General features: G+C 44.5%; 2 protein-coding genes across 2 annotated transcripts in view; one reads left to right on the top strand and one right to left on the bottom strand.

Moving 5' to 3' along the window:
- The window catches only part of LOC146205075 (regulator of microtubule dynamics protein 1-like), a 112,492-nt gene extending 111,463 nt beyond the window's left edge, over window positions 1-1,029 (top strand). The window contains exon 9 of the mRNA XM_084589761.1: window positions 788-1,029. Within this exon, the coding sequence (XP_084445887.1) occupies window positions 788-835 (48 nt within the window). The 3' untranslated portion in view covers window positions 836-1,029. The remainder of the gene's footprint in view (window positions 1-787) is intronic.
- On the bottom strand, window positions 1,019-25,725 carry Snrk (SNF related kinase). Its single transcript, XM_084589756.1, has 5 exons — window positions 24,955-25,725; window positions 24,322-24,463; window positions 16,780-16,989; window positions 14,978-15,124; window positions 1,019-3,624 (listed from the first exon to the last, which is right to left on the bottom strand). Exons 1-5 carry the CDS (start codon window positions 25,547-25,549, stop codon window positions 2,493-2,495), a joined length of 2,226 nt encoding a protein of 741 aa, XP_084445882.1. The 5' UTR covers window positions 25,550-25,725; the 3' UTR covers window positions 1,019-2,492.

Genomic DNA, 25,725 nt, shown 5'->3' with positions numbered 1-25,725 from the left:
TGATCGCATATTGCTTTGTGCAGTCATGCTGATGGTGACGAAATTGCAATTTTGTTCTGCTTACAAACTAACCCTCCTTCCCTTGTCTAAGACAGCAGTAGTTCTAGAACACACAATGCTAGACTCCACCTTGAACATTTGCAAGCTTTATGTACTTTTATTTACATTACAGGCAGAACACCAGAACATGTGAGAAAAAAAGAAAAAAAAAAACAGGCACTCTGAATAATATTTGAAAAGTTGCAACATTGCCAGCCTTAACACTTCTCTGGCAAAAGAAGGTACACCATGTTTGCCATCTTAACATCAATGTGCACTCTGCATAAATTTGTACAAAGGCAGTTAATTTCATTATAATGCTTCCATTTCCTTTTCAGTGCTACATGAGTTTTATCTGTGCCACAGTTTTGCAGGGTACCAACCTAGAGCTGAGGCCAAATTGACTTAATGCTGCTTACCTGTGGTGCAAAACTACAACTGTAACTGTGCTTGGAAGTTTGGTGATTTCTGTTTACAGAGCCATACACTAATAACTGCATTACCACGTCCGGCAGTCTTTAAAAATGCAGTTTATGCTATTCTCGCATTTTGTAACCTTGTGTGGATGATCACATTAAAATGTATGCTTGTTGCTACATTAATTCTGCATAGACCCAGAAATACTTGTCGGATGTGGACGCTTCCAGATTTTTTTTTACTGTGCATAGCACGGTTGGTTCTGTGAACCGCTGTGAAGTTTTGTGTCAGCAGTTGATATGTTGTACTATATTTTATTCCATTATTTCAGGTGTGTGATGAGGCCGAGCAGTCACTGAAGAAGTTGGGGATGTCGTAATTTCGCTGTTGGCACTGGTATTGTGCTCTTGGATGTCAAGGTCTGGAATGTGTGCCAAGAAGCATGCAGCATTGTTGGTGAAGTGGTAAATGAATGGTGTTACTTGTGAGTGCAGTGGTAGCTGGGTGTTCAAGCAGAATTTGTTTGAAATAGTTGAAATTGTAGAATAAAGACCAAGTAGTATTTGTTAACAATTCTTTGTTTTTACTAAAACAAATCTACATTTACAGTTTGCACAATTATTGCTAAAGTTGTGTTCTTGTTTTCTTGTGTGTTGGCTTTAAGAGACAGGCACGCATACAGACAACACACCTACAAAGACTTATAACACTTAATCGAAACACCGGGGCATACTGCCATTTGACATGTGGTTCGTGTTACATACAACCAAGACAGGTCAAAGAACATACATGGTGCGCTGACTTTGTGCCACAAACAGTAGGGAAGGCAGGAAGTGCACACAGTGGTAAGCTTGCCTTTGACCAACTAGTATGTACATGTATCCACCATACTGTATTTAAAAAACTACCTAAGCACAAGCCACTTTTCCATTTTAAATGCACAAGCAGCAACCATAGCAACAAACAAAAACAGACCATGGCCACTCCAATTCTTTTGTGGAAGGCTTAGTGTGCAATGGCATGCCCGACAATGGCTTCGCATTTATCTCTTCCTTCTCATACACAGACTCCACACCTAGTAGTAATGGCAAAGCCTTTGAGGCAGTGCCAGATGAGGGTTGCAAGTGCCACTACGACATAAGAGGACACCAGTGCCTGCACTGCAACCACAATTCCTGAACAGTGTTACAGGTAGATTCAAGAATACTTGCACAACACAGGCCCACAGAGCACTGAACACAAAACTTTCATATACCTTTGTAAATTGGGAATGTGACATCAACACCTTTGAACTTCCACTGCTACGCCTACAACTTTGGTGTACAGCATCACTAGGGTTACACTGAGTAAATAGGGAAAGAGGATGACTTTGTACTAACAACTTGCTTTGTTTTGACCGTGCGTCTACTTTGTTGTGCTGTTCGTAGGGTATCCTCTTTCTCCCTATGCTGGACTGCGTGGCAAGCACAAAGGAGCTGCACATCCCAAATTTTGTTTTCCCTCTATAAAAGTAGATGCAATTGCAGCATTACATTGACCAGTTTACACTTCAGCAGTCTAATGCATGGCAAGGAGGGAAGTGTGTTGCACGTTCCCACCAGGAAGTCCAGCATAATTATCTACCAGTTTACTACCAAGCCTTGTGCCAGAATGAATTGCAACCAAAAAAAGTAACCGGTGCAACAGGCTGTCTTCACTCTGGAATAAGCCAAGCACTCAGCGCTAGCATGCATTAATGATTGCACTGCAGCCTTTCCTTTTATGCAGTATTGACAAAAGTAATGTCTAAATTAAGAAGACAATCTATGGCTACAAAGTCTGCCCACAAGATGCTCTCTCCAGGGTGCTTGTAAAGCTGTCCATTAAGCAATGCCTTTGAGCCTCATACTGGCTGTTGGCCATTGTTTTGCAGCCAGGGGCAATAAGGACAAGCGCGGAAGAAACATTTGTAGCATGGTCCCCCCAGGAATGTGATCCACTGTCAGATGGCTTTGAGTATTCTCGGTTCTGGGAGATTGTCACAAGAGCATTTCGCCTCAACATAGTGTGCAGCACTTGGACGCAAGTTTCACATCTACTACCCCTGACTGGCTTTTACTGCGGCCTTTCCTAAATCCATTTTGGTTGATGTCCAACTGGGGCTTCAGTGGTCCAGCCCCAGCACTGTTGGAGGCACTATTCCGACTTCCATTGGGGACTAGCTTAGCAAGGCTGCTTCCAAGGCGTGACCGGCTACTTCGCATCTCCTCACGGCTTGACTTGCGTCCGAGGCAGCTTAGTCCTGCAGCAAGGCTGAAGCTGTTGGAGATTCGTGGAGCATCAGCTGGTGCAGTTTCTTCAAGAACTACATCTGCACACTGAACAGCCGATGAAGCTGTACCTTCATCTGTCTTGGGTACACCAGGTTCTTCTACTGTCAAGTCTCCACATGAGACTGAGTTAGTGAGCCGTGGAGCAGGGTCTGGCAGAATGTCTAAGCTGTCTGTGCTGTCTGCTGAATAGCCTTCATCATGCGCATGCGGTGATGGTAGAGCACTGCCTGATGGACTTCCCTGTAGTGGCGTGTCTCCTTTGGCTGTGGGAGGATGACGACGCTTATCAACTTCTTCATCATCTGAACTACTGCAGCTCGTGGTTCGGTTGCGGCCAGTCGCGTGCACACGCAACTTTCCCACTCCTGAACGCACACGCATGTCACCTGTACCACCCAGTAGCTGGGGAGAGCTCTTGACGGCATGCAAGCGCCGGCCTGGAATGCAGCGCAATCGCACAGTGGGCGACTGCCGCTGGGGAGTACCATCCGGTGCTGGGGGCAATGATGCACTGGGAGCTGCAGGCAGGGAAAGCACAGGTCGCACAGCCCGTTCATCAGGCTCTAGTGGTTCACCTTCCTCACAAAAGACTGCACCCCGGATTGGTGGTGAGTGCGAAGGTGCAAGAGATGACAGGTCATCCTCTTCTCGCACTATGCTGCACTTTCTTCCAAGAGGCAAATTGGACCTTGGAACAGCCAGGGAGGAGTCATCTTCAAGTGGGCACACACTAAGCAGTGAAGCAAGCGGACCTGCAGATGAGTCCAATGCAATGCTTGGCAGGCCACCGGGTGAAGCCAGCACCTGAGCCACATTAGGCCGCTCTTGTGCAGGCGATGGTGCTGCAGAGGACACGCTGCACAGAGAAACGTAATGTGTTATCAGTAATTTATAATGCTGCATTACTTTTTCAGACAGTAGCATACATTTTCTTTCCTGTAATCTTTTTCTCCAACAAGCTGTAGCTAATGGTACAGCTTTGAGAACCTTAATTGGACAGCAAACGCTGGTGCCAGCAGGGAAGATTTTTTCATGACAGTGTCACAGAGGAAAACATAGGCGAGGCCATGACATCACAATTTTTGAAGCCTCCGCCATATGCAGCTGGCCACGTCTCATTGCGATTGTGCCTCGAGGACCAAGGGCGAACCGATAATCTTTCTTTGCACCCAGCCATCGGCAGATGACCGACAATGATCAGGAATTACTCACTGCTAGGCTGCGCGCCTAAATGGGTGCTGCTCGCACACGCAAGGAAAAGAACCAAGCATCCCTTTGCGCAAGTATGTTCATACGTACAAACACAACATTCACGAAGTATATCACAGTGCCTTGGCCTTCTTTGCAATTCTTTATCCGGCCCCTGTGCCTGTGAACATATTCTCATCTGGACTTGCATTGCTGATGTGAATTGCGCAAAGCTTGAAACAAACTGCCATGCTGTGCCGCTAAGCCTAATTTCTGATAAGGACTGCTTGCTAAGTCAACTAAACATGCTGCTTTGAAGACTAACCACAATGGCCTCATGCTCTGGAGACTCCCGCGAAATGCAACTGTTACACAAAACAGCTAATTTTCAACTGTATTTGGCCGACTTGGCCGCGTTGCCATGACACAGCTTTTCTGTGCCAGCAAATCCCATGATTGTGTGCTGAAAACCATGCAACTTCTACCACATTTTCTGTAATACCATTCTGGAGCACAGGGCCTATCCTGTCTTTTGCTTCCTCCATGCAGAAAAACTATGGACTTGCTGCGGAAAAGCATTCATATGCAACCATCAGTCTCCTACTCCAGTTCTCGTCCCAAAGAAATATTGTGTATGGTCTGCAGGGGACCGTGCAATGTCAGATGGCACTGCAACTTACACTACTCTCTACAGTTTCCACATAAAGCATGAAGGCACAATATATCTCAACAAGGTGTGCAAACCAAGGACTCTCTTTAGGGCTTTTGCATATAAGCTGGTGCACAAGGTGTTCACACTCTGCGATACAGCTTTTCTCTACAATGGCTATATTGAGACAGAGGAGTGTAGCTGCTGGCCTCTTGACAAGAAAACATGTAAAAATTAGCAACAATTTTGAGAAACAACTTATTTTGGAAAGTAGCAAGGTGCAACAAAGATTACAGGGGTGCACTTAAGTCTGCATATGTGCAGAAATGCATGCAAAAGCACTGCAAGTTCAATGCCTAGTTCCGTTATGAGTTCTGCATTTCATTACTTAGTTGCTATATATATTGGTGAAACTCAGAAACACTCAAATTTTGGGGCTCAAGGGCAAAATTTTGAGGGTGGCATACACAAATTTGGGAATCACCATCGTGTTGGCCATACTGAAATTTGGATAAAGTAAAGTTTTGGGTGCAGTGGTTAGGGCGCTCGACTACTGTGCCCAAGAGTGTGGGATCAAATTTCAGCCGCAACGCCCGCTTTTACATGGAGGCAAAAAGCAAGGCGCCCATGTGCAGTGCATTGTCAGTGCACGCTAAAAGATCCCAGGCGGTCGAAATTTTCGGAGCCCTCCACTATGGCGTCTTTCATAGCCTGAATCACTTTGGGATGTTAAACCTCGTAAATCAAACAAGTTAGGGGTTGAACTTTTCAGTTTTATTTTTTCACTGTCAGCACAGAATTTATTTGCTGGTAACTGACACGAAAATCATAATATGCTCAGCTGCTCAAGAAATTTTCATTGTAATTAAAAACAAACATGTATAAATAAAATAGCTGGCAGGAAAAACCTCCGGTGGAAGTTTTTACTCAAAACTAGGAAGACATGTTATCACCTAGTTTCCACCTGGGTTTGGCGAGAGGGCAAGTGATTATATGAGTACACTTCATGACTCTTATGCGTGACTTCCTGTCAGTGTTTTACACGCAGTTGATAAACCTATATTTAACTGATTGACTGCACATAATATGGGCTAGATGGTGCAAAATACTGGAGACAGAAAACGACAGCGCGAACAAAGGTGAACATGAAAAGAAACGACGCCAGGATGGGCATAACTTCATCTAAATTTATTTATTGTTAGTGCAAATGCATAAACAGCCAAGGCATGTGCAGGAATATTATGTACAATCAAAATAACATATCAGAAATCTGTCATGCCTTAGTATTTCTGCTATTTCCTAGAATCCTTACCACACTCTTCACAATGCAGGCAATTGTGCATACTGCACAATCCTATGCTAGATGTGCACCTCCTATTTCTTTTTGTGACCATTGTGGGTCAGCTGTGCGATCTTTCGCACATCCTGTTTGGCCCACACAGGCCTTCCTGCAGGTCAAGAGTATCTCATATGACACCCTAGAGCAGCACTTCACAAGCTGATTACAATGTCTTTGTTTGCAAAAGATCTTTCCCTCATTTGCTGCACAGACAAAGAGCTGCACAAGCTTAATATGATGTGCATGTTTTGTTGATGTCTCATCTCGAAAGGTTTGGCTGACTGTGCACAGTCCTTGGCTGCTTATATTGGCTGGCTTTTCAGCAAATTAAGTTCACACTTGTCCTGCATTTTCTTTCTGCGTTCATCTTTGTTCACGCTATAATTTGCAGTCTCATGGAATTGCGCTAAGCTGGCGATGATGGTGAACAAACAGTGCTTAACTTTTAGAAGGTGAGAATCTGCAGAAGCATGCAACCTTGTCTCAAATGTGCTGCATACCTAAAAATACTACTATCACATCACTCCCCTGGCTTCCTTGTTTAGTTTATTTTCAACACTGACCAGTGTAACTTGTGTTCCACAGGCAGCTAGCTACGCCTTGCATGCAAAGAATACTGACTTTCTTCACTTAAGTCAAATTTCAGACACTGAATTCAGCGCACTTTTATTGGTTTAAACCAAAACGTCCTACCAGCAGGCTTTTTTTTCTTTTCATTAAGAGAACCATGACAGCAACACTGCACAAAAAACCGTCGTGCAAGAAATAAACTGACAGGATGTAATTGCACACACGGTGAATGCAATCTCGGAGCATCCAATGAACAAGCTGTATTTTGGGTTGAACATGAAAAGGACAACGCCAAGCCTTTAACTTTCAGGCAGCATCCAGTGAGTCTTTTTGCAGGGACCTTGCAGCAGCAGACTTTTGTAACTTCAAAAAACTCTCCGCACAGTCATCGCTACAGATATAACAAAGGCATAACATCCTTCACTCAGCCATTCTTGCCTCCCTACAAACTCTTGGTCTCCCTCACAGGTTTCTTCTCTCCATTCACGCCTTTCTAACAAATAGTAGAACATTCAGTGTGCGTGTCCATGGAAAGCCCTTTGGTCACTTCCCCTCAAACAGAGGAGTGCCCCAGGGCTCCGTTCTCGCCCCTACATTATTTAATGTGGCCTTCATTCCACTTGCTCGAGCCCTAGAGACCATCCCTTCTATACGCGTGCTTGCATATGACGATGATATAACCTTATGGTGCTGTCACCCAGATACGTCTGTCCATCAGGTGGCCCTCCAGCATGCGCTGGATGTATTGACATTTCGCCTCCCTCCTTTGGGTCTAACTCTTTAACATACAAAATCCTGTTTCATTCGCACTGGAAATAAAGCTGGCTTACGGAAAGCTCCACTATAAATTTTATGATAGATAATACCCCGATTCCTCAGGCACAAACAGTTTGCATTCTTTGTCTTCTCCTTCATTCCTCTGGGACTGGCACCTCGTGGCTGACAGCCATCCGTAAGTCCGCTCACACTACTCTAGGTCTGATTCGTCACGTGCTCACACGGCCCGTCAGCTTGTTCGCTCTGTCCTCCAGCCGCGTATAATCTACCAGGCACAGTTTCAACATCTCACCCGTAGACAATGGGACTCCCTTGAGGCCATAAATCGCGAGGCTATGCGTTCAATAACATACCTCCCCCGTCTAACACCCATATCAGTACTTCAGGAGTATGCCCAGCTAAATACGCTCAGTGAACTCATTGATCAGCGGATTGCAAACAAAGCTCGCAAACAGTCTTTACAACTCCATCGCTTAAGGACACTACCTCCATAGTCGTACTGCCAGCTCACGGACAATCGCCCCACTGCTTCCGCGTCTGTATCATCCACACATCTGCCCGAAGGGTGCATATTATATACCGATGCATCACATACTGCAGAGCGAGGAGTTACTTCTGTGTATAGTCCCTCTCATCCGCATCTGAACACTGACGTGACATATACCGCGGATATGCGCACCCCTCTGGCACTGGAACTTCAAGCCATTTACAATGCCATTCATTCCCTTCCACCCGTTCCTACATTCAATGCAGTTCATCTTTACACAGACTCCCTCACTGCCCTTAAACAGCTTAAGGCCGTTCGATGCACATTCCAAATAACACAGTCCATTCATTTGCTCTGTTCAAAGTACCCATGTCCTGTGCGCATACAATGGATTCGCGGCCATGCTCGCAATCCACATAATATTCAAGCGGATGCTATGACGCACATAAACACATCAGGCGATCCACCACCTTCCCCTCTTTCCCCAGATCCGTTCCTGCCCACGTTTCCGATTCTAAGTTCTGCGCCAGCGAACACGCGCTCTCATTCCTCCGTGTTCGCACCCTCTCCCCCGTAATCTTACTCGGCAGGAGGAGGTATCAGTGCGCCGGATTCGGGCAGGGGCCGCTCTGACCCCATCTGTACGACATCACTGGCGTGATAAAAATCTGCCAGTGACTGACAGGTGCCCTCACTGTGACACTGCACCTGAGATCTGTGATGCGCGTCACTTGTTGTGGAGGTGTCCAGCAACGACTCCAGTTAGACAATGGCTACTCAAGAGGGTGGGCCTGCGGTTGAACCGCGATTGCGATTACGAGAAGTGGACAATGGACAATCACTACACCACCAACCTCTGCGAATACCTAAGCGCAACTGGACTTCACTTCTTTTAACTTTCTATCTCCTGCATCCCATTCCCCCTTTCTCAACTTATGCCTTGTGGCAAACTTTTCGAACAAAAAAAAGAAACTGTCGGAGTAGTTTTGTTCAAAGCATCGCACCATGTGATGGCCCTCAGTGCGGATGGAGCACCATGTTGCATACTGATGACGAATTCAGTTCTAGTTTGTTTCAAATCACTTTTGTCACTGCAAAACACGGCAACAGCACGTCCTCATGTGCAAAATGCAAAATGTTTTCTTTTTTTCAACACCACGAAGCACAGATCAGTAGTGTGAAGATTGCAAGTATGTCTGCAAATATCTTTACTTGGGCTTGGATAGCGCCTTGACTTTAAGCACATGAGAATTCCAACCTTATACTGCATTGCACACAGGTGGCCTAGCTAACCCTAAACACAAGCAGCTGCAACAGCAAATGTGAAATTACTAGTACTCTCTAATGAAATGCAACCAGCTATTTTGGCTTTGATCAGCTGCTTAAGGGGGGGACGCGGATCTTTGCGGCCGAAAATCGGTCAGAAAATCGGTCAGAAAATCAGTCAGAAAATCGGATTTTCGACCTCCTCGTTATAGTGTTCTAGAATTGAGAAGTGTGCCGTCTGCCACCGACGAGCTGGTCGTTTCAGCGATGACAGGAGAGAGGGCACTGTATGTAAAGCGGTATTCACACGAGCGCTCAAATCCCTTTCAAAGCAAGGACGACTGTGCTGACGTCACGCCTTTGAGAGGCTGCTGGGCATTGCAGCTTCCGGTTTTCCACCGCCGGCCACAGTCTCCGGGCTGGGGGACATCTCAGCCGGCCGGTACAAACGCTCCCGGAGTCCCAGAGAGCCCCGAGAGGGAAAATGAAATGCTCCGCGAGGTGCGAGTAGATCTACCCCACCCGGGCCTTTTGTATTTGACCCTTTTTCTGCGGGCCCCTTCCATTTCGGACGAGTTTGTTTATTTTATTTTGCTTGCTTTTTTCACTGACTGGTAAAGAAACATAAGTAGGCCAGAAACAACTCTCTTGTGTACTTTTCCATTCCTCTCCTGCTGCGTGCGGCTTTAAACAGTCGACGTCTCTCTTCGATGACTCTTCATCGCCGGAGTGAATGTGCGAGTTTGGGAGCGGATGCGAGATTGCCCAGCCCATGACGTACACCTCCTTTCCACATCCGTCCTCGTTGGAATCCCCCGTGTAAATCCCGCTTAAGAGGAGCGCATGATCGCTGAGCAGACAGCTGGGTGAACCGCTTCCGTCGCCGCTAGTTCTTCGGACCCCGAAGGAGCGAAACAATAAAATGCGTCGCTTGAGCTCCCACACGCTTGACTGAATGTATTAAATCGATTCGGTACATGAATAAATGAACTAGTTCCCTATAAAAGTGGCCGTCTTCGAGGAACTTGTGTATAAGCGTCGAGACACATGCATCCGAGGCCTCTCTTCTCTCACCGAAATGGCTTGGTGAGAATCACGTGTTGAAAAAGCTGTGCCGTCATAATTCCAATCTGTCAGGAATCCAAGAACATACCATGACGATGCGGGATTGTGGACGGCTTTTCTGGTGTCGAGTCAGATACAGATTTCTGATAACTGACAAGCAATAGTAAGAAATTTCCTGAACATATTCGATACTTTATTTCTCAAACGTTAACAGGAGGTCCAATGACAAATGTCTAACATATATTTATGACAATATAGACTTTTATTATCGGATGCGCCGGTTTATGTGGGCTAGTCTGCGGTTCCCCTTCGACGCTCGCGTAGACTGAAAAACTAATGGAGAATGTTTTAGGCTAGGCTAGCGTAATTTAATTGTTTGCGCCACATGTAAATAGAGATATGTGAAGATTGCTTGGAGACAAATTATGTCATTCAAATATTTATTTGAATGTGGGCAGATACATATGAATAGGCAGTTGTATAAAAAAACACGAAACAGATTAGCGAGAGCTCATACAAATGCACGAAACCACACAGCGGTCCACTTCAAAAACCAGCAGGGTAAACAACTCGCGACTTAAGTGAATATAAATAAATAGCTCAAGACTATGGTACGAACCTATGAAATGCTACAGAATTATATGAAAATGTCACTGAACTACGAGCACGAGAATGAATTACGCTGCTAAATTTGAAAGTACTCAAGACGTGGACAGAGTCATTAAATAGAGCCCTCGAACACGATTTTGTCCACCTCCGCACCTTCAGGTGCTTTATTTGCTCTGCTTTTGGTTTAGTAACTTCACATAAAAATGGAATCGCATCTGGATGTAGAACTTCACTATGCGAAGCGTCATTTGTCTATCATGAATAGAACATCCAGGCTTGGGCACCTCTACTGTAAAAAAAACATTACAAAATCACTGATGCTGCTTGCATTAATAATTCTTGAACAAAAAAAAAAGATTAGACTCTTCCAGCGTGTTTACGAGCTTTGCAAGTTCCGCAGACGGATAAAGAAGACCTCCGTGGTCGAAGTTTGAGATGAATTCATTTTCTTCCTTTCGTGCACGCATGATTTGCTCTAAATGAAATATGCGGGACAAGTACTGCATTTTGATTTGTGGATGAACTTTCGAGCCACATTACTGCAATATAAGCTGTGACCTAGAACTGTGCCTATAGTGACGTACATATGATCATCTGGAGGAAGGGCATTCAATGTAGCCGAACCTTCCCTCGTGAACCAGGTGGCCAAGCTTATCAATTGGAAAGGGCGCGTAGTGCGCAAAAAAAAAAAAAAAAAAAAAAAAAAAAAGAGCATTCAGTAGGGGAGGAGGAGGGCACAGGAGCCAAAGGAAACGAACTGAAACTGTGACTGCGCTATCTGCAGACACGTGTTATCATGCTTGACCAAGCAGGCGCCCTGCAGGCGCCCCGCAGGCGCCTGCTGCCATCTGCGGCGCGCATGCTTCTGATGCGCTCCTGCGACTGACAGCGCAACCTACACTTTTCATCGCTCCGGCAACCACCTCACTCCCATTGTCGCGCGCTGAAGACGGCATACCTCTCAATTCCAGAACACTATATCTTCGTTTTCGCGACCCCGAGATCTTTCCAAAGCTACCTCCAAAGTTTCGTTGAAAAATACAGTCTAATTCACGCGCTACAACGTTCCAAAGACGAGAATCTGCGCGCATGGTCCTTTAAACTGAGGTCAAATCGCGGCAAATTTCGATCGCCCGCAGTTCGAGAAATACGCGATCCACGGGCATAATCTTCATCTTGTTCGAAAGAGCGCGCGAGCCCACCAAAGCGGAAAACAAAGGAACAACATCGAGTGAAACGCGCGCTGCTATTGGTCTTACACCGCATGTAAGCAAAATGGTGAGCTTTGGTTGGTTGGCGGCGTCGACTGCTCGCGGTTCGGCGCCATTTTGAGGTCTCTCCATTTGGCATAGTCGGCCTAGCGTCGTGACCACAGTGCGAAATGCGCGATATTTTGATTCGCGCTTCGTTATTAGCCTAACAAACTAGCGAAAGAGGCACGACCTTGTCGAGGCAATTTTTGCCACATACGGGCACCTTAATCGTGATGGTGCAGATAAGCAAGTGATACTTAAGCAGCATTCAACGCCGGGATAAATCGCCCTCCGGCCACAGCGGCAGTCGCGAAACAGTGTCCCGCAACAAGTGGAATCCCAAACCCTGTCAAAATAAACTTGCTTCTGAATGCTACGCGGTGCAAGACGAGCAATGGGCGCTTATCAATAGTTGCAGGCCAACTGCGTTTACAGCATGAACGTGAGAATGGCGATCACGCGCCAGAACTTAGCACCAACTTTTGCGGAGGTCACGATGCAAACGCACTCGTCTTGATGGCGGCCTCTGGACCATGCATTCCGTTCGCCGGCAATTGTATCGGTGGTAAATAACGCATTGACATCGGAAGCCAATCAGAACCCACTTTAATGAGTTACTGTTAGCTTTAAGCATATTCATATATATGCTTATTGCACCACTTGGTGACTCTAGATCATTTAGAAAAATCTTTTCCACAAGATCTTACGTTTTATCACCAAGGCTCCTCCAAACAAAAGCGCATCAAGGAGAATGACCGTGATTATGTTCCCGGAGGGTTTTAATACAAAGTGTGTCCGATTTCATGCCCAAGTTTGCAGTAAATAAGTTCAGGCTATGTTTTGAAACTTCTTTCTTTGTTTTCTCAAATGTGTTTTTCTTAGCATGACACGCGCTGTTGCCCAAGGTATCTCTTGATGTATATGAAAGCTTATACACTCTTCTATGCAACTATAACAAAAAACTACAAATTTTTTTGTGGCAAAATTGAATTAATTTAGCACTTCCATAGAAAAAAAAAAATTTGAGATTTATGCGCCCCTTATGACAGGTTACGGCCTTTGAACTGCTATTGCTAAAATTAAGCTTATGATATAGTTGCACTCTGGGGTTACAGTAGAACAAGTAGACAAAATTTTTTAGTCATTAATGTACGAATTATTAAAACTTGGGGAGCATGCTGAATAATTAAAAAATTTAAATCTTAAAATATATCAGAGAGAGGCAAAAGTCTGTAGCATATTTGTTTTTGGGATGCCAAAATACACTAGCCACAAAAGTTTCATCTCTCTTAGTTAAATATTAACAAAATTTGGTCAAAGACCAGGGTCTCCCCTTAACCAATGATGCCCATGTTGCTGCTAATGTAGCCGCTGATGATCACGCTGGCGGTTACGATGCAGCTAAATATTGCACGATGCCGGTTTTGCAAAATTCATTCTTGTGCAGGCAGAGACAGCTTTTTAGAAGCTATAAGGCGGTGGTCATACAACCAGAAAAATCTAAAGTCTCCCAGGTGAATCGGAAGGGTTGACAAGTATGCAGGCTGCCATTTACCACATGCAGTGCCACCCAAATTTTCATATCAAGTTGTGTGCAGCACAAGCAAGAAAAGGAAGAATTAGGTGGGACACTAAAGCTGAGCCTTTAAGTCATGATGCCACTGTGTTAAAAGCTGCTGTCTGCAGCTCCTCGTTTGTGTACATGCATCTTGCAATGCACCTACCTACCTAATCCCTTAATTAGTACTTCTATCATCCTGCATGTACTCATTAGCATACAGCCATAGGCTACCACATTATGTGAAAGACCACATGATGTTGACTTGCCACAGTGGCTTGGCAGTTAGGATGCTTGGCTACTGAACTCGAGGATGCGAGATCAAATCCCAGCAGTGGTCTCCTTTTCACGGTGGCAAAAAAGCAAGGCAAACAGTACGATCTTGGCAGAATGGCAGTGGTGGCTTGCTCGGCCTGTCCAATAGGCCAAGCCTGGTTTTCAGGACGTTCAGTTTTATCATGCTGCGTTTGGGGCAGGCGCAGTCTACTGCCACAAAATCAGTAGAACGCATGGATTGCGGTTGACCGCGTACTTCCACTGATAACTGATCAGAGGATGGACGACTCTCATAAAGAAAGGAAAAATCTAAAGCTCTTCCCATGTAATGAACCCCCCCTCCTGCCAGTTTCACGGCGATTTTTTCTTTAAAAAAAATATAATAATAATCTCTGTTTGTTATGACAGTGAATACATAGCAGCATGTGAAATGCATCTTAAGCGGCATTAAGGTCGCAAAAAAAAAAAAGACAAAATGACAGTGATGTTGCAATTTTTCACAGCTTTTTACCTGCAATCAAAAAAAGTCAGGAAAATCGATCGAGAAACGTTTCAAACATCTGAAATTTTGGACGGTTTTATACATGGAGTGTTATGACTGTTATGACTCTATGGAGCACAAGGTGGTGCCATGGCAGAGTTCAAATAATCGGCCAGCAACTGTATATAAAAGCCTGCTTTAACAAAGCATTGTGAATGTGTCTATCACGTCAAAGGTGCCTGAAATATGAAGCTTAAGTGTCCCCCACCCCATTTTTTTTTTCTCACCGCCGGATTTTCTGAAGAATGGGAAGCCTTTAATGCTAGAGCGTTAAAAGGGTTCCCACCTAGTTTGGACTAGCGTACAGCCATGAACTTCTTTGAATTGTGGTCCCCAGACAGAATTATACAAGAGATGAAAATATTCAGTTGAAAATGTACGCTCTTATATACACATTCCTTAGATTCTGTTTGCGAAGAGACATATAATAATTTGTGCTCACTTATTACCCATGACACCAAAAATATGATAAACGCATCGCATATTGCAAAGTTGATTTATGTTGGCATGGTTCATAGACTGAGGTACTGAGTACTACCAATGTGATGCCATCACTGCAATATACCACCTGCAGACTGCTTAATAAATATTCCTTGCAAGAGGCAAATACTGGACCAGTTTTGTCACTCACCCTGGAGTAACTGCCACAGGAGAAAGGTCCGCTCTGGATGTCCTATTCAGCTGCTGAGCCTTCTCCTGGCGCTGAGCACGAAGCTTACGCTCAGCCAAGAGGTAGTACGTAGCAGTCATGTAATTGTACTCATTGCGGTCTAATGCCCTGAAAAGGACAACGCAAATGTTACCCAGCAATTACATGAATGTACCTGCATCATAGCTGTTGACACCAATATATTCCTGCTAGTCACAGAACTGATATTTGAGAGTTTCAGAAATTTCCAAATATTCGGCAGTACTAGATAAATAAGACCAAAGCAAATTATCCCAAGATCGAGATTAAATTGTCAGTAAAACAGTCTAAAGTGTCCTCTTCACTTTCTTCTCCACCCTTTATCACCTAGGCTGGACACATGTGAATGCTGCTAGGTTTGCAGCTCATGCAAAATTCCTGAAGTGAGCCAGCCCACAGCGACGTCAGCGAATGGTCACAAATTTTCCAACCATCCAAACAAGCTGTGTGTTGTGTTTACCAATTGGCGCAGCACCGTTTGTTTCTTCTTTTCAGATGCAGTCTCTCGCTGTCCTGATGCGTGTGTTTCCAGCTCGCTCACATATGCGCTATTCTTCCAGTACGCCTAGATTAAGCATTGACGAGTTCTTATTTGTGCATTAGGGCCTTCACACGAGGCTCCAACTCTATTTTTTTATTTTCCTCAATCTTTTCTTTCTCGGGCAGGGGCATTCAACAACTCTGCCTTCACATAATCTAAGTATTTCTTCCGTTTTTTTTTTTTTAAATAATGTTTTATCCATCCATCCCACATATAATACTGTCCACAATCACTTAAGATGGATTAAAATACTAAACTGATGTGCAAAACTGCATACCTATTGGCGTACCCACTCACTGCCTTTAAAAGATGGGTGCACAATTAATGGCAATGCAAGGCAATCCAAATATAGAGCCATGCAGTCCTCAATGGTTTTTAGTATTAAAGCTACAGTAACAAAAAGGCTACTAAAAATAGCCCTGGGGTACACTGATGCATTAATAATACCCCAATTACTCTATTCTGGCACTAAAAAATTCGCACAACCTATGGAGAAGCAGACATGATGTTCATTACTCCTTGTCACGCTCTTGAAGATTCTTTGCTGTCATCACGAGCATACCTCAAAGCAATTATACCAATTCTATTGTAAAACTAGGTGCTGAAGGCAAATGGCAATGTACAGTTATAACACAGGCCACAGTCATGTGGTCCAGCCCATGAGCCAGACAAACAGCAAACCAAGCTGCACATGATCCTGCAGTCCAGATTCTTACACAACAGCTCAGAAAGTTAGTATAAAAAGTAGCTAACTGCAAGTTTTTTGCGCTGCTTGCTGTTTGGCTGGCCAAGTGAGTGCCATTACAAAAGAGCAGGACAAATAATGCGGTTTGAATTTTCATGATCGAAGCCGATTTTCATATGAATTTCATTCTTTTGTTTACACGATTCAATGCATCCTGGGGAAAAAGGCACTCTGTGCAAAAAGGCCAGTTCTGCCGCAATATTCTGGGTGATACTTTTAGTGGAAACAGTAACAAAAAAAGTAGCAATAGCCTAAGAACTCCAAGATGCAAATTGCCAGCACACAAGAATGGCTTAACTGGCATGTTGTGATTGTAATTACCCGAAACTCTTTGTAGCATCGTTTCATTTTTTGTTTGTAATTCACACGCCATTTCGAGGCTAGATTTTAATGAATATACTACGGGATAGATTTTCTAGATTCTGGCTGTGGCATGCCGAAGATGAAATTTTCGCTTACTCAAGAATGTCATCCTTGCTAGCGATGCAGCCATTGACCATTTTCTGTATTATGTGTGAGTGGTCCTCTTCGGACAAATGTTCTCTGTGGATAAGGGGGAGATGATCAGCAGGCTGTGGAGCATCGCCAGCAGTAAGCCATGGGTCGGCAGCAATTTCCTCCAAGCTTGCACGTTTGTCCGGGTCACGGATAAGCATGCGAGCTATCATCCTGCAAATTGTTAGCATAATCATTAGCATGCCAATGAATCACTGGAAAACAGCAGGAACAGGTACCGCTTGAAACGAGGAAACAAAAAAATTCTGTAATGGTTCTACATGACATACAGAACTTTAGCTCTCAAAAAATAGAGCAACAGGACTCTTTGACTTGCAAAGAAGGGTCACTGTGGGCACTTTGAATGTTTATATAAATCAGAGCAAACCACTTACAGCCACTCAAAAATCTTGCTTTCATATGATTCAGTTTCTGATCTGCATATACAAATTTATTTTCCCCTCTGTACCCTGGTGAACAAATTGCACATCAGCACATTTTAGAATATGTAGATACCTTATCCACCATTAGCTCACCTCACAAGACCACATCACGAAGACAAAGCCGAGATTAATCATGTGAAGCACTCAAACAATAATTTGGCATCTTGCAACCTGACACCACAGGCATACCCTGTGTGTTTTACCCTTGTGTTGTACCTTATATATGAAAGCCTAACATGCAAACAGAGACTGCCGTGGCATGCTTTTGTATACACTACAATGCCAGCAATGATCAGAGCTTTCCTAAAAAAAAGCATACTAAAAAAAAAAACCAGTAAGTGAAAAACTTTGCATTTTCCTGCACCAATATCAATTGTTTTTCAGCACCTCAGCTGAACATTATCAATGCTGCAAGTTTTTAATTATGAACTGTCATCCACTTCCACAGAGTAATGGTGCATAACTACTTGGTCAATCTGAAAGCGAAATAAAAATATCTGCACACCAGAAAACTGCTAAACACACTGCTGTACCTTCACTCTTGGATGAAGGAGTAGCCCTTCTTATTGCGTGGCTGTTTATTTACAATGGCTCAATTACTTTGTTAATATCCTGCAAGCCTATATCATATTTTTGAAGCTTTCAACGTTCATTTATTCTCGAAAAGGCAGAAGTAACAGGGTTGTTTAACATTGTTAGTGTCACCTTCCAGCAAAACCAACATTTCAAAAATACTTAAGTATGTGTGATGCAACAACATCTCCAAAATCAATGGTGACTGATCAAAAGGCAGCAATGCAGTAAGTAATGGAGCAATGTGCATACTCTGGTGTCAAAGAGTATAACTGTTTCTTTGGAAGTATAAGAAACTGAGTGGATTGCTGAAATTTACATATGTAGAGAGCAAATTGTTTCGTACTTCCCTTGGTTGCAGCAGTTCAGCAGAGCACCTCATATAACACCACAAAAGGCAAAAGTAAAGCACAACATATAGTTCTTCACCATTGCCAGTGACTCCTGTCATAGCTGTGCGATATTCACTTCGCACGTCAAAGCTGCCCCTAGTTCTAAATCACAATGGAAGCACCTGATAAGAGCAAATGATATTGCGCCTTTTGGCTCAGCATTAATGCAACAACTAGAATAAACCAGTCATACAAAACAGACCTTAAAGAAAAACTTTACAAGCCAAATGCAACAACGGGCTTTTCCTGATGTCATGTGACATTCAAACCTAGCAGCGCCTACAAACCTAGGTTCTTTTTTAACACCTGTGCAGATATAAAACAGATTAAGTTCCCCCAGTAAAATTTCAAAAAATGTCGGCTGTGTTATACAACTACTACTACATTGTGCATGTATAAGCATCGCTGTGGTGGCTCCATGGTTACTGCACTCAACTACTGAGACAAGAAACCCGGGTTTGATCCTGGCTACTGCTGTCGTATTTTGATGGATGCAAAATGCAAGGCACTCACATACTGTGCAATGTCAGTGCAGGTTAGAGATTCTGCCCCCCCTCCAAACCCCACACTTCCCTAGTGGTTGGAGATACCCAGAGCCGTCCAATATGGCATCCCTCATAGCCCGTGTTGCTTTCAGACGTTAATTCCCATAAGAACAGACTGTACATGTACATTGTTCTGCAACTTTATTGAACCCCCGTTTGAAAAATTCTCCCGCCTCAACCGGGGACTAATTTGCGCTGAAACTGTGCAGAAAGCTTGCGCGTTGTTGTCCTCTTCTCTACAAGGTAAGTTTGACCATGGTGCTTACTTGATTTGGCCATGCATGATGAGAAACCAGAACCGTCTGCGATGCGACTGAGGAGCAAAAGACGCAAACGTAAATTTTCCGCCGAAGGGCAGCAGTGGCGCCATCTAGCACCATTACAGGAACATGCCATGCTTGCCTCGGCGCTTTTGAGCCACAGTGCTTTCCTCCAGCGACGCCAGGTGACGCCACAGTTGGCTTTTGCTAGAAACTCTGCGCTGGCATTTTTGCTCCTCAGTCTCGTCGCAGACTGTTCTGATTTCTCATCATGCGCGGCCAAACCAAGTCAGCACCATGGTCAAACTTACCTCGTAAAGAAGGGGACAACTCGCAAGCTTTGTGCGCAGTTTCAATGCAAATAAGCCTCCGGCTGAGGCTGGAGAATTTTTCCAAAGGGGGTTCGATAAAGTTGCAGAACACTGTATAAGAAACATACTTTGTAAAAATAGTAAGTAAATAATAATTAAATAAGCTGTGCTTAGCTTTTATGCAAAACTTAATCAATAACGAACAGACATACTAATACATACGTAGACCATGTGGCACACAGAATGTACCAGACCATGAAATGACATCTGACCGTGAAACATGCAATGACAGCTACACTTATAGCGCAGCTGTGATTCAACATTTCACTGCCATATGCAACACATTTTTCCCCCCTTAACTGCCCAAATTATGAAAAAAAAAAAAACAAAAGGCATCTCCACATTATATGAGACAAAATACACACTCAGAGCAATATCATAATTTTCATCATCATCATCACCAGCCCGACTATACCCACTGCAGGGCGAAGGCCTCTCCCATATTTCTCCACTTAACCCGGTTCAGTGCTAGCTGCATCCACTTGACCCCTGCGAACTTCTTAATCTCATCCGCCCACCTAACTTTCTGCTGCCCCCTGCTACGCTTTCCTTCCCTTGGAATCCAGTTTGTTACCCTAAGCGACCATCGGTTATCCTCTCTTCGCACTACATGCCCTGCCCATGCCCATTTCTTCTTCTTAATTTCCACTAGTATGTCGGTAACCTGAGTTATTTCTCTGACCCACTCTGCACGCTTCCTATCTCTTAATGTTACCCCTACCATTTTTCGTTCCATAGCCCTCTGGGTTGTCCTCAACTTAAGTAAAACTCTCTTGGTTAACCTCCACATTTCAGCCCCATAGGTGAGTGCAGGTAAGATGCAATTGTTATATACTTTCCTCTTTAGCGACACCGGCAAGCTGCTAGTCATAATCTGTGAGTGCTTGCCAAATGCGCTCCATCCCAATCTTATTCTTCTTGTTATTTCCTTTTCATGGTCCGGATCTGCGGTTACTACCTGTCCTAAGTAGACATATTCGCCTACTACTTCCAGTACTTCGCTACCTAATGTAAACTGCTGTTCCTTTCCGAGGCTGTTGAACATTACCTTAGTCTTCTGCATATTGATTTTCAAGCCGACCTTTCTACTTTTCCTGTCTAGGTCACCAATCAATTGCAGTTCATCCCCCGAGTTGCTTAGCAAGGCAATGTCATCAGCAAATCGCAGATTACTGAGGTATTCTCCATCTACCCTTATCCCTAACTGCTCCCATTCCAAGTCTCAGAATACTTCCTCTAAGCAAGCTGTGAATAGTACTGGGGAGATCGTGTCTCCTTGCCTAACACCTTTCTTTATGGGAATTTTGTTACTTTCTTTATGCAGAACTATGGTTGCTGTGCAGCCACTATATATATCTTCCAGCACTCTCACGTACGGCTCGTCTACCCCCGATTTTAATCATAATTTTGTAAAATGACAAATTATGTTGCTAGTTAGCAAAATTTAGCACTGGTTGCATTTTGTGCAGCTAGCAGTCTTATGAAACACCAACTTGAAGGTCCAAAGACAATAAACAATTTTTTATGCAATAAATTTGTTTCTATTTTTCCTGCAACATTTGTCACAAAATGAGAGATTAGGAATTCTACAAATTGCACATTTGCAAGTCTGTTTCACACAGCTTGCTCACAGAAATGGCAGACATTTTGACCAGAACACACTCATTGCCAAGAGCATTTGGACATCAAATGTCGAACCAAAGCTCCATGCACTGGTGATTACATGGCCTCTCAATGGTGCAATGTGAATTTGTATCTGTAGGGGCAGGGTTAAGGGAGCACCGCTACTGATACCAACTTTTTTAGTTTATTTTCAACATTCATTGCAAAGAAATAGCGTTGAAGGCCTCATTCACAAGAAAACCCAGCGTTGGCATTTTGACCAAAAAATCATGAGGCATGGTGGCCACGAACTGATTGGATGTAGAGTTGCCTCACATTACTACGTTTGGTAGGAGCTGCCAACTCGGGCCTCTCCTGTCATATGGAAGAGTGATATCAGAATCAGCCTACCAGGACCCTTGCATTCAGTCAGACACGTTACCCCTAGGCCATGGAGGCACATTCATGTGGCTTGGTTACAACGGGGCTTTATATGAGGGGTGGTAGCCTACGAATAACTTGGTACTGTACAAGCTACATCCACACGATTGCCTGGAAACTTAATCTCATCCACCTTGCAGCCATACAAAGTGTGCACTATGGTCACTGCATCCACAACTGTTTGTTTGTGTTGCTACTTCAAAGCATGAATTATACACGGTACGGGTGACACAGGTATGTGAAAAACGCGAATTATGCAGGCTAAGCCTGTATGCCTCATGCCATTAAACTTGCATGCTTCAATATTAAAAAGCAAAAAAGTAGGCCATCAACAACATACGACACAGCTGCAGTACACTATACTCAGATACAACTCAAAAACAGAGGGCAGATGTCCCTCAAAGAAGACCCTTCATCCAATGGCATTGACCGACTCTTGTGAGACCACGGTTTCTATGATGTCAAGAGTATTGGCCGATGCCTCTGGCTGCAGGAACTCCTTTTAAGAGTCGTTCGCCACTATACTCAAGTAGCACCCGAGCGTAGTACTAGTGTGTCATGTGGGCCTGGTGTGCCACACTTTCAGCCGTACATGTGGTTCCATCTGGGAGCCGCCACGTAAAGCACTTTTTGAACCGAGCACCACCATCGTATCGCGGCTTTTCACGGGAGCAAGCAGAAAAACGCATAACCACACTTACTATTGCGCTTCTGGTTATCACAACAGCAACAAGAATACTACCAGAAAGCTGGCCAAAATAATTTTTTAGTCTCCTATGGAACTTCCACGAGAGTGGAATGACAGTAGCACTGCATCAGGGCAGTACAGCATGCTAGGTAAGCAGGTCAGCATTTTGTGTATAAGGTTCGATTACGATTTCTAGATTATGTAAAATTATGTTCACGTAGCAAGAAAACATCAAGAACGAGGACAGAAACAACAATACACACACCAACTAGCCCCAATCAGAACTCTACATCGGTTTGCTATGTTAATATCTTGTGATCTGCTTTAGTCCAGACCGAAGCCTATGGAAGCAGCATGTGGAATGTGCATGCAAAATGTCTGAAACTGGATTACATGCACTGTGAAGAAATGAGCCGGAAAAGAATGAAACTCACCTCTAGCCTGCATGATGGCGTACAAAACGCCTTTCATTTGGACCGCACAATTTCTCAAGTTATCCGAGGGCACTGCTGCACTGAAAACTTATTCACGCACATTTACACCTCCTTGAGCTTGTAGAAGAACTTTTAAGCAAGCACCAAATTGTTGTTTTCAAAATACAGATAAACATTTCCAGTGGTCCAAAAGCCACACAGACAAGCGCTGCAAATGAAGAACTTTTAAGCAAGCACCAAATTGTTGTTTTCAAAATACAGATAAACATTTCCAGTGGTCCGAAAGCCACACAGACAAGCGCTGCAAACCTTGTGTGACCATGCCTGACCTGGTGCTTTTTACGGAGATTGCTCTGAAGCACGACCCCTCGACCTAGCAAGCACGAAGATTCTAACGGAGCTCAGAGTAAATGCTGCCACGTGCACCCACGTACCACACATAGCACCTCATAGCAAGTATAAGGCCAGTGTTATCGCTGCATAGAAAAGTTCTGTTTTTTTTTTTAAAAAGCTTTCCCACTGAGAGCTGGCCTCGACACTCGCTATTGGGAAATCTAGCATGCCGTCACATTGCCACCATTAGCGAAGTCTAGCAAAAGCTCGCTGGCTTTGTTCTTTATCAATCTCTCCCATTTATTGTGGGATATTGTTTCTATGCCGAGCCAAACTCTTGTAAAGAAGAGCCGCCATCCAAAGACCTTTCACAGAAGGGGCTAGGGAGCGCCCCAGCGGACGAGAAGCGCACCTGGCTGACCTGGCCAGGAATGAGTAGTGGCTTTCTTTTTCATTTTGCAACACACACATGGTGCATGCGTGTAGTGGCCGAAAGAGGCTGCATTTTAACGTGGTGACGCTATCTGACAACAGACATCTCGTTGCTCCTTCTGCTGCCTCATATGCTTCTTGTGTATACCGTACGCTTGAGGTGGCGCAACTTGTTCTAGAGTAGTGGTGTCACCATGCCAGTGCACCAGACCCATAACAAAGCACTGCAATTAGGGACATTCATTTCATCTAAGCAGCTGGAAAGCAGCAAGCCTGCATTGAAATAAATGCATACAATAAATTCATAGTTCGAACAATCCTGTAAAACAAGGAACATATTTTTAACTTCCTTAGTTTCTGTACTAGAATAGTTTCAAAAGTTCACAACAATATGATATGTAGTCAATTTCATCCGCCTTGACACTTGTCTTGGAGAAGAAAATCCTCGTTTTTCTGCAGTGCTCCCCCAATGAGGCTTTGCATGCACTCCAGGGCATATATATGAGACAGCATTTAGTCAAATGACAGCTTTCTTTGAAGGCCAACGAATAAAGCTACCTAAATCATCTTTGATAGAAACATCACTGCTAGCTGTTTTTCAAGCAGATCAAATTTCTGCATCAACACTTCCCTTCAAGCCAATACTACAGGCTAGGTCGTGCAGCTCTCAACAACTCCGAGTTTTTTTCAATGAGCTAGAATACACAGTCATGTTAACTCGAGACACCTGGTGTGCACTGTGGTGCATCCATGACCTTTAGTACTACATGACAAACTGAGTCATGAGAGAAGGTATGGGCCAATATTTGCACAATATGAAGCGAAAATCCTCCCACAGCCAATTCTTGCATTGTGGACTTATACGTGCAGCCTGCATTTTCACGTATCGAGGAAAGACAAGTGCTACCAATTTGCTTTTTTTGTACCGTTTACATTTTCAATACATTTTCGAGACACTAGGTACAAGCAAAAAAATCAAAAGGAACCCTTGCCTTTTGCAGTCATCGGAGACATAGGGGGGGATAGTGTACTTGCAGTCCATTATCATGGTGAGCGTTTCGCTGTCATTGGCCTCTTGAAATGGAGCATGGCCACAAACCAGCATGTACAGGATCACCCCCAGGCTCCAAACATCTGTCAAAACGAAGAAACAACTGCACAATGCTACAGGTATTAACTTTAATTCTAATTAACTAGCAAGCACATGCTAGCTGCATAATAAGCAGTAGCGGAGGGCACTGCCCAAGTGCTAAATGGAGAATAAATGCATATATTTCGTCAGGGTCCGCGAGTTTGCGGGTCTGTGCTGCTGCTGTTACTGTGCGCTCGTTGCGACATGCAGCAGGAGTTCGCTACCAAAAGTATCCAAGAATACCTGAAAGGGTAAGGCCAGGCTTGTGTCTACAAGCGGTACATCTCATTGAAAAAAGTTCTGAAAAACATGATATGTGTGTGATATGTGTGTGCATCATTTACTCCACACGTCTTCTAGCGGCACAGCCTTCGAAGGAATGCTGTGCGACAAGAGGACGCGAAGTGCCTGCAGTTCACTGTAACATCAAGCAAGAAATAGACGAATCCGCTGATTCTACTGAAACCTATCGCAGAGATGCGACCGTCCTCACCGACTTTGGGCGCGTCGTATGAATCGCCCAGAAGGATTTCGGGTGCAGAGTAAGCAAGAGAACCGCAAGAAGTCTCCAGTTTCTGGCCTGGACAGAACTTGTTGCTGAAACCGAAATCCGTCAGCTTGACCATTTCTAATTTTTCAAAAAAGACTACGTTCTCCGGCTTCAAGTCGCGGTGCACAACGTGCAACTTGTGGCAGTACCAGATAGCATGCACGATCTGCCGAAAGTACTTTCGGGCCGCCTGCTCGCTGACGCCCCGGTCGTGCTTCATGATGTAATCGTACATGTCTCCCCCGTCGCCGTACTCGAGCACAAGGTAGAGTTTCGTCTGCGTGTCGATGACTTCGTAGAGCCGAACAACATTTGGATGCTGCACCAGCTTCATGCAGCGGACCTCCTGGAACAAGTGGGCTCTCGAAACGTCGTCTAACTTGGTCTTGTCGATCACCTTCACGGCCACTTGCTCTCCCGTGAAGACATGCCGAGCAAGCTTTACCACAGCAAAATGGCCCCGGCCCAGTGTGTCGCCGAGATCGTAGAGGCCCGCGATCTTCGGGTCGTACTGCTGCGGATGTTTGGGTCTGTTCATTCTTTGGCCCGTTGCCGCTCCCACCGGGAGCCCCGCTATGACGCAGATTAAACGTGTCGTCCACAGGCGAAGACGTCTTCCTTGGAAGAAATAAAAAAAAAGTGGTTACTGGACCGACCAGCAGTCAACAGACGTAGCGGCGCCTACTGCGCAGACATTTGCGCACGCCGCGGTTT

This window comes from Amblyomma maculatum, chromosome 1 (assembly GCF_055883805.1).
Source record: "Amblyomma maculatum isolate TAMU_Amacu chromosome 1, ASM5588380v1, whole genome shotgun sequence".
Classification (NCBI taxonomy): domain Eukaryota; kingdom Metazoa; phylum Arthropoda; class Arachnida; order Ixodida; family Ixodidae; genus Amblyomma; species Amblyomma maculatum.
This window is presented reverse-complemented; position numbering and strand designations above follow the sequence as displayed.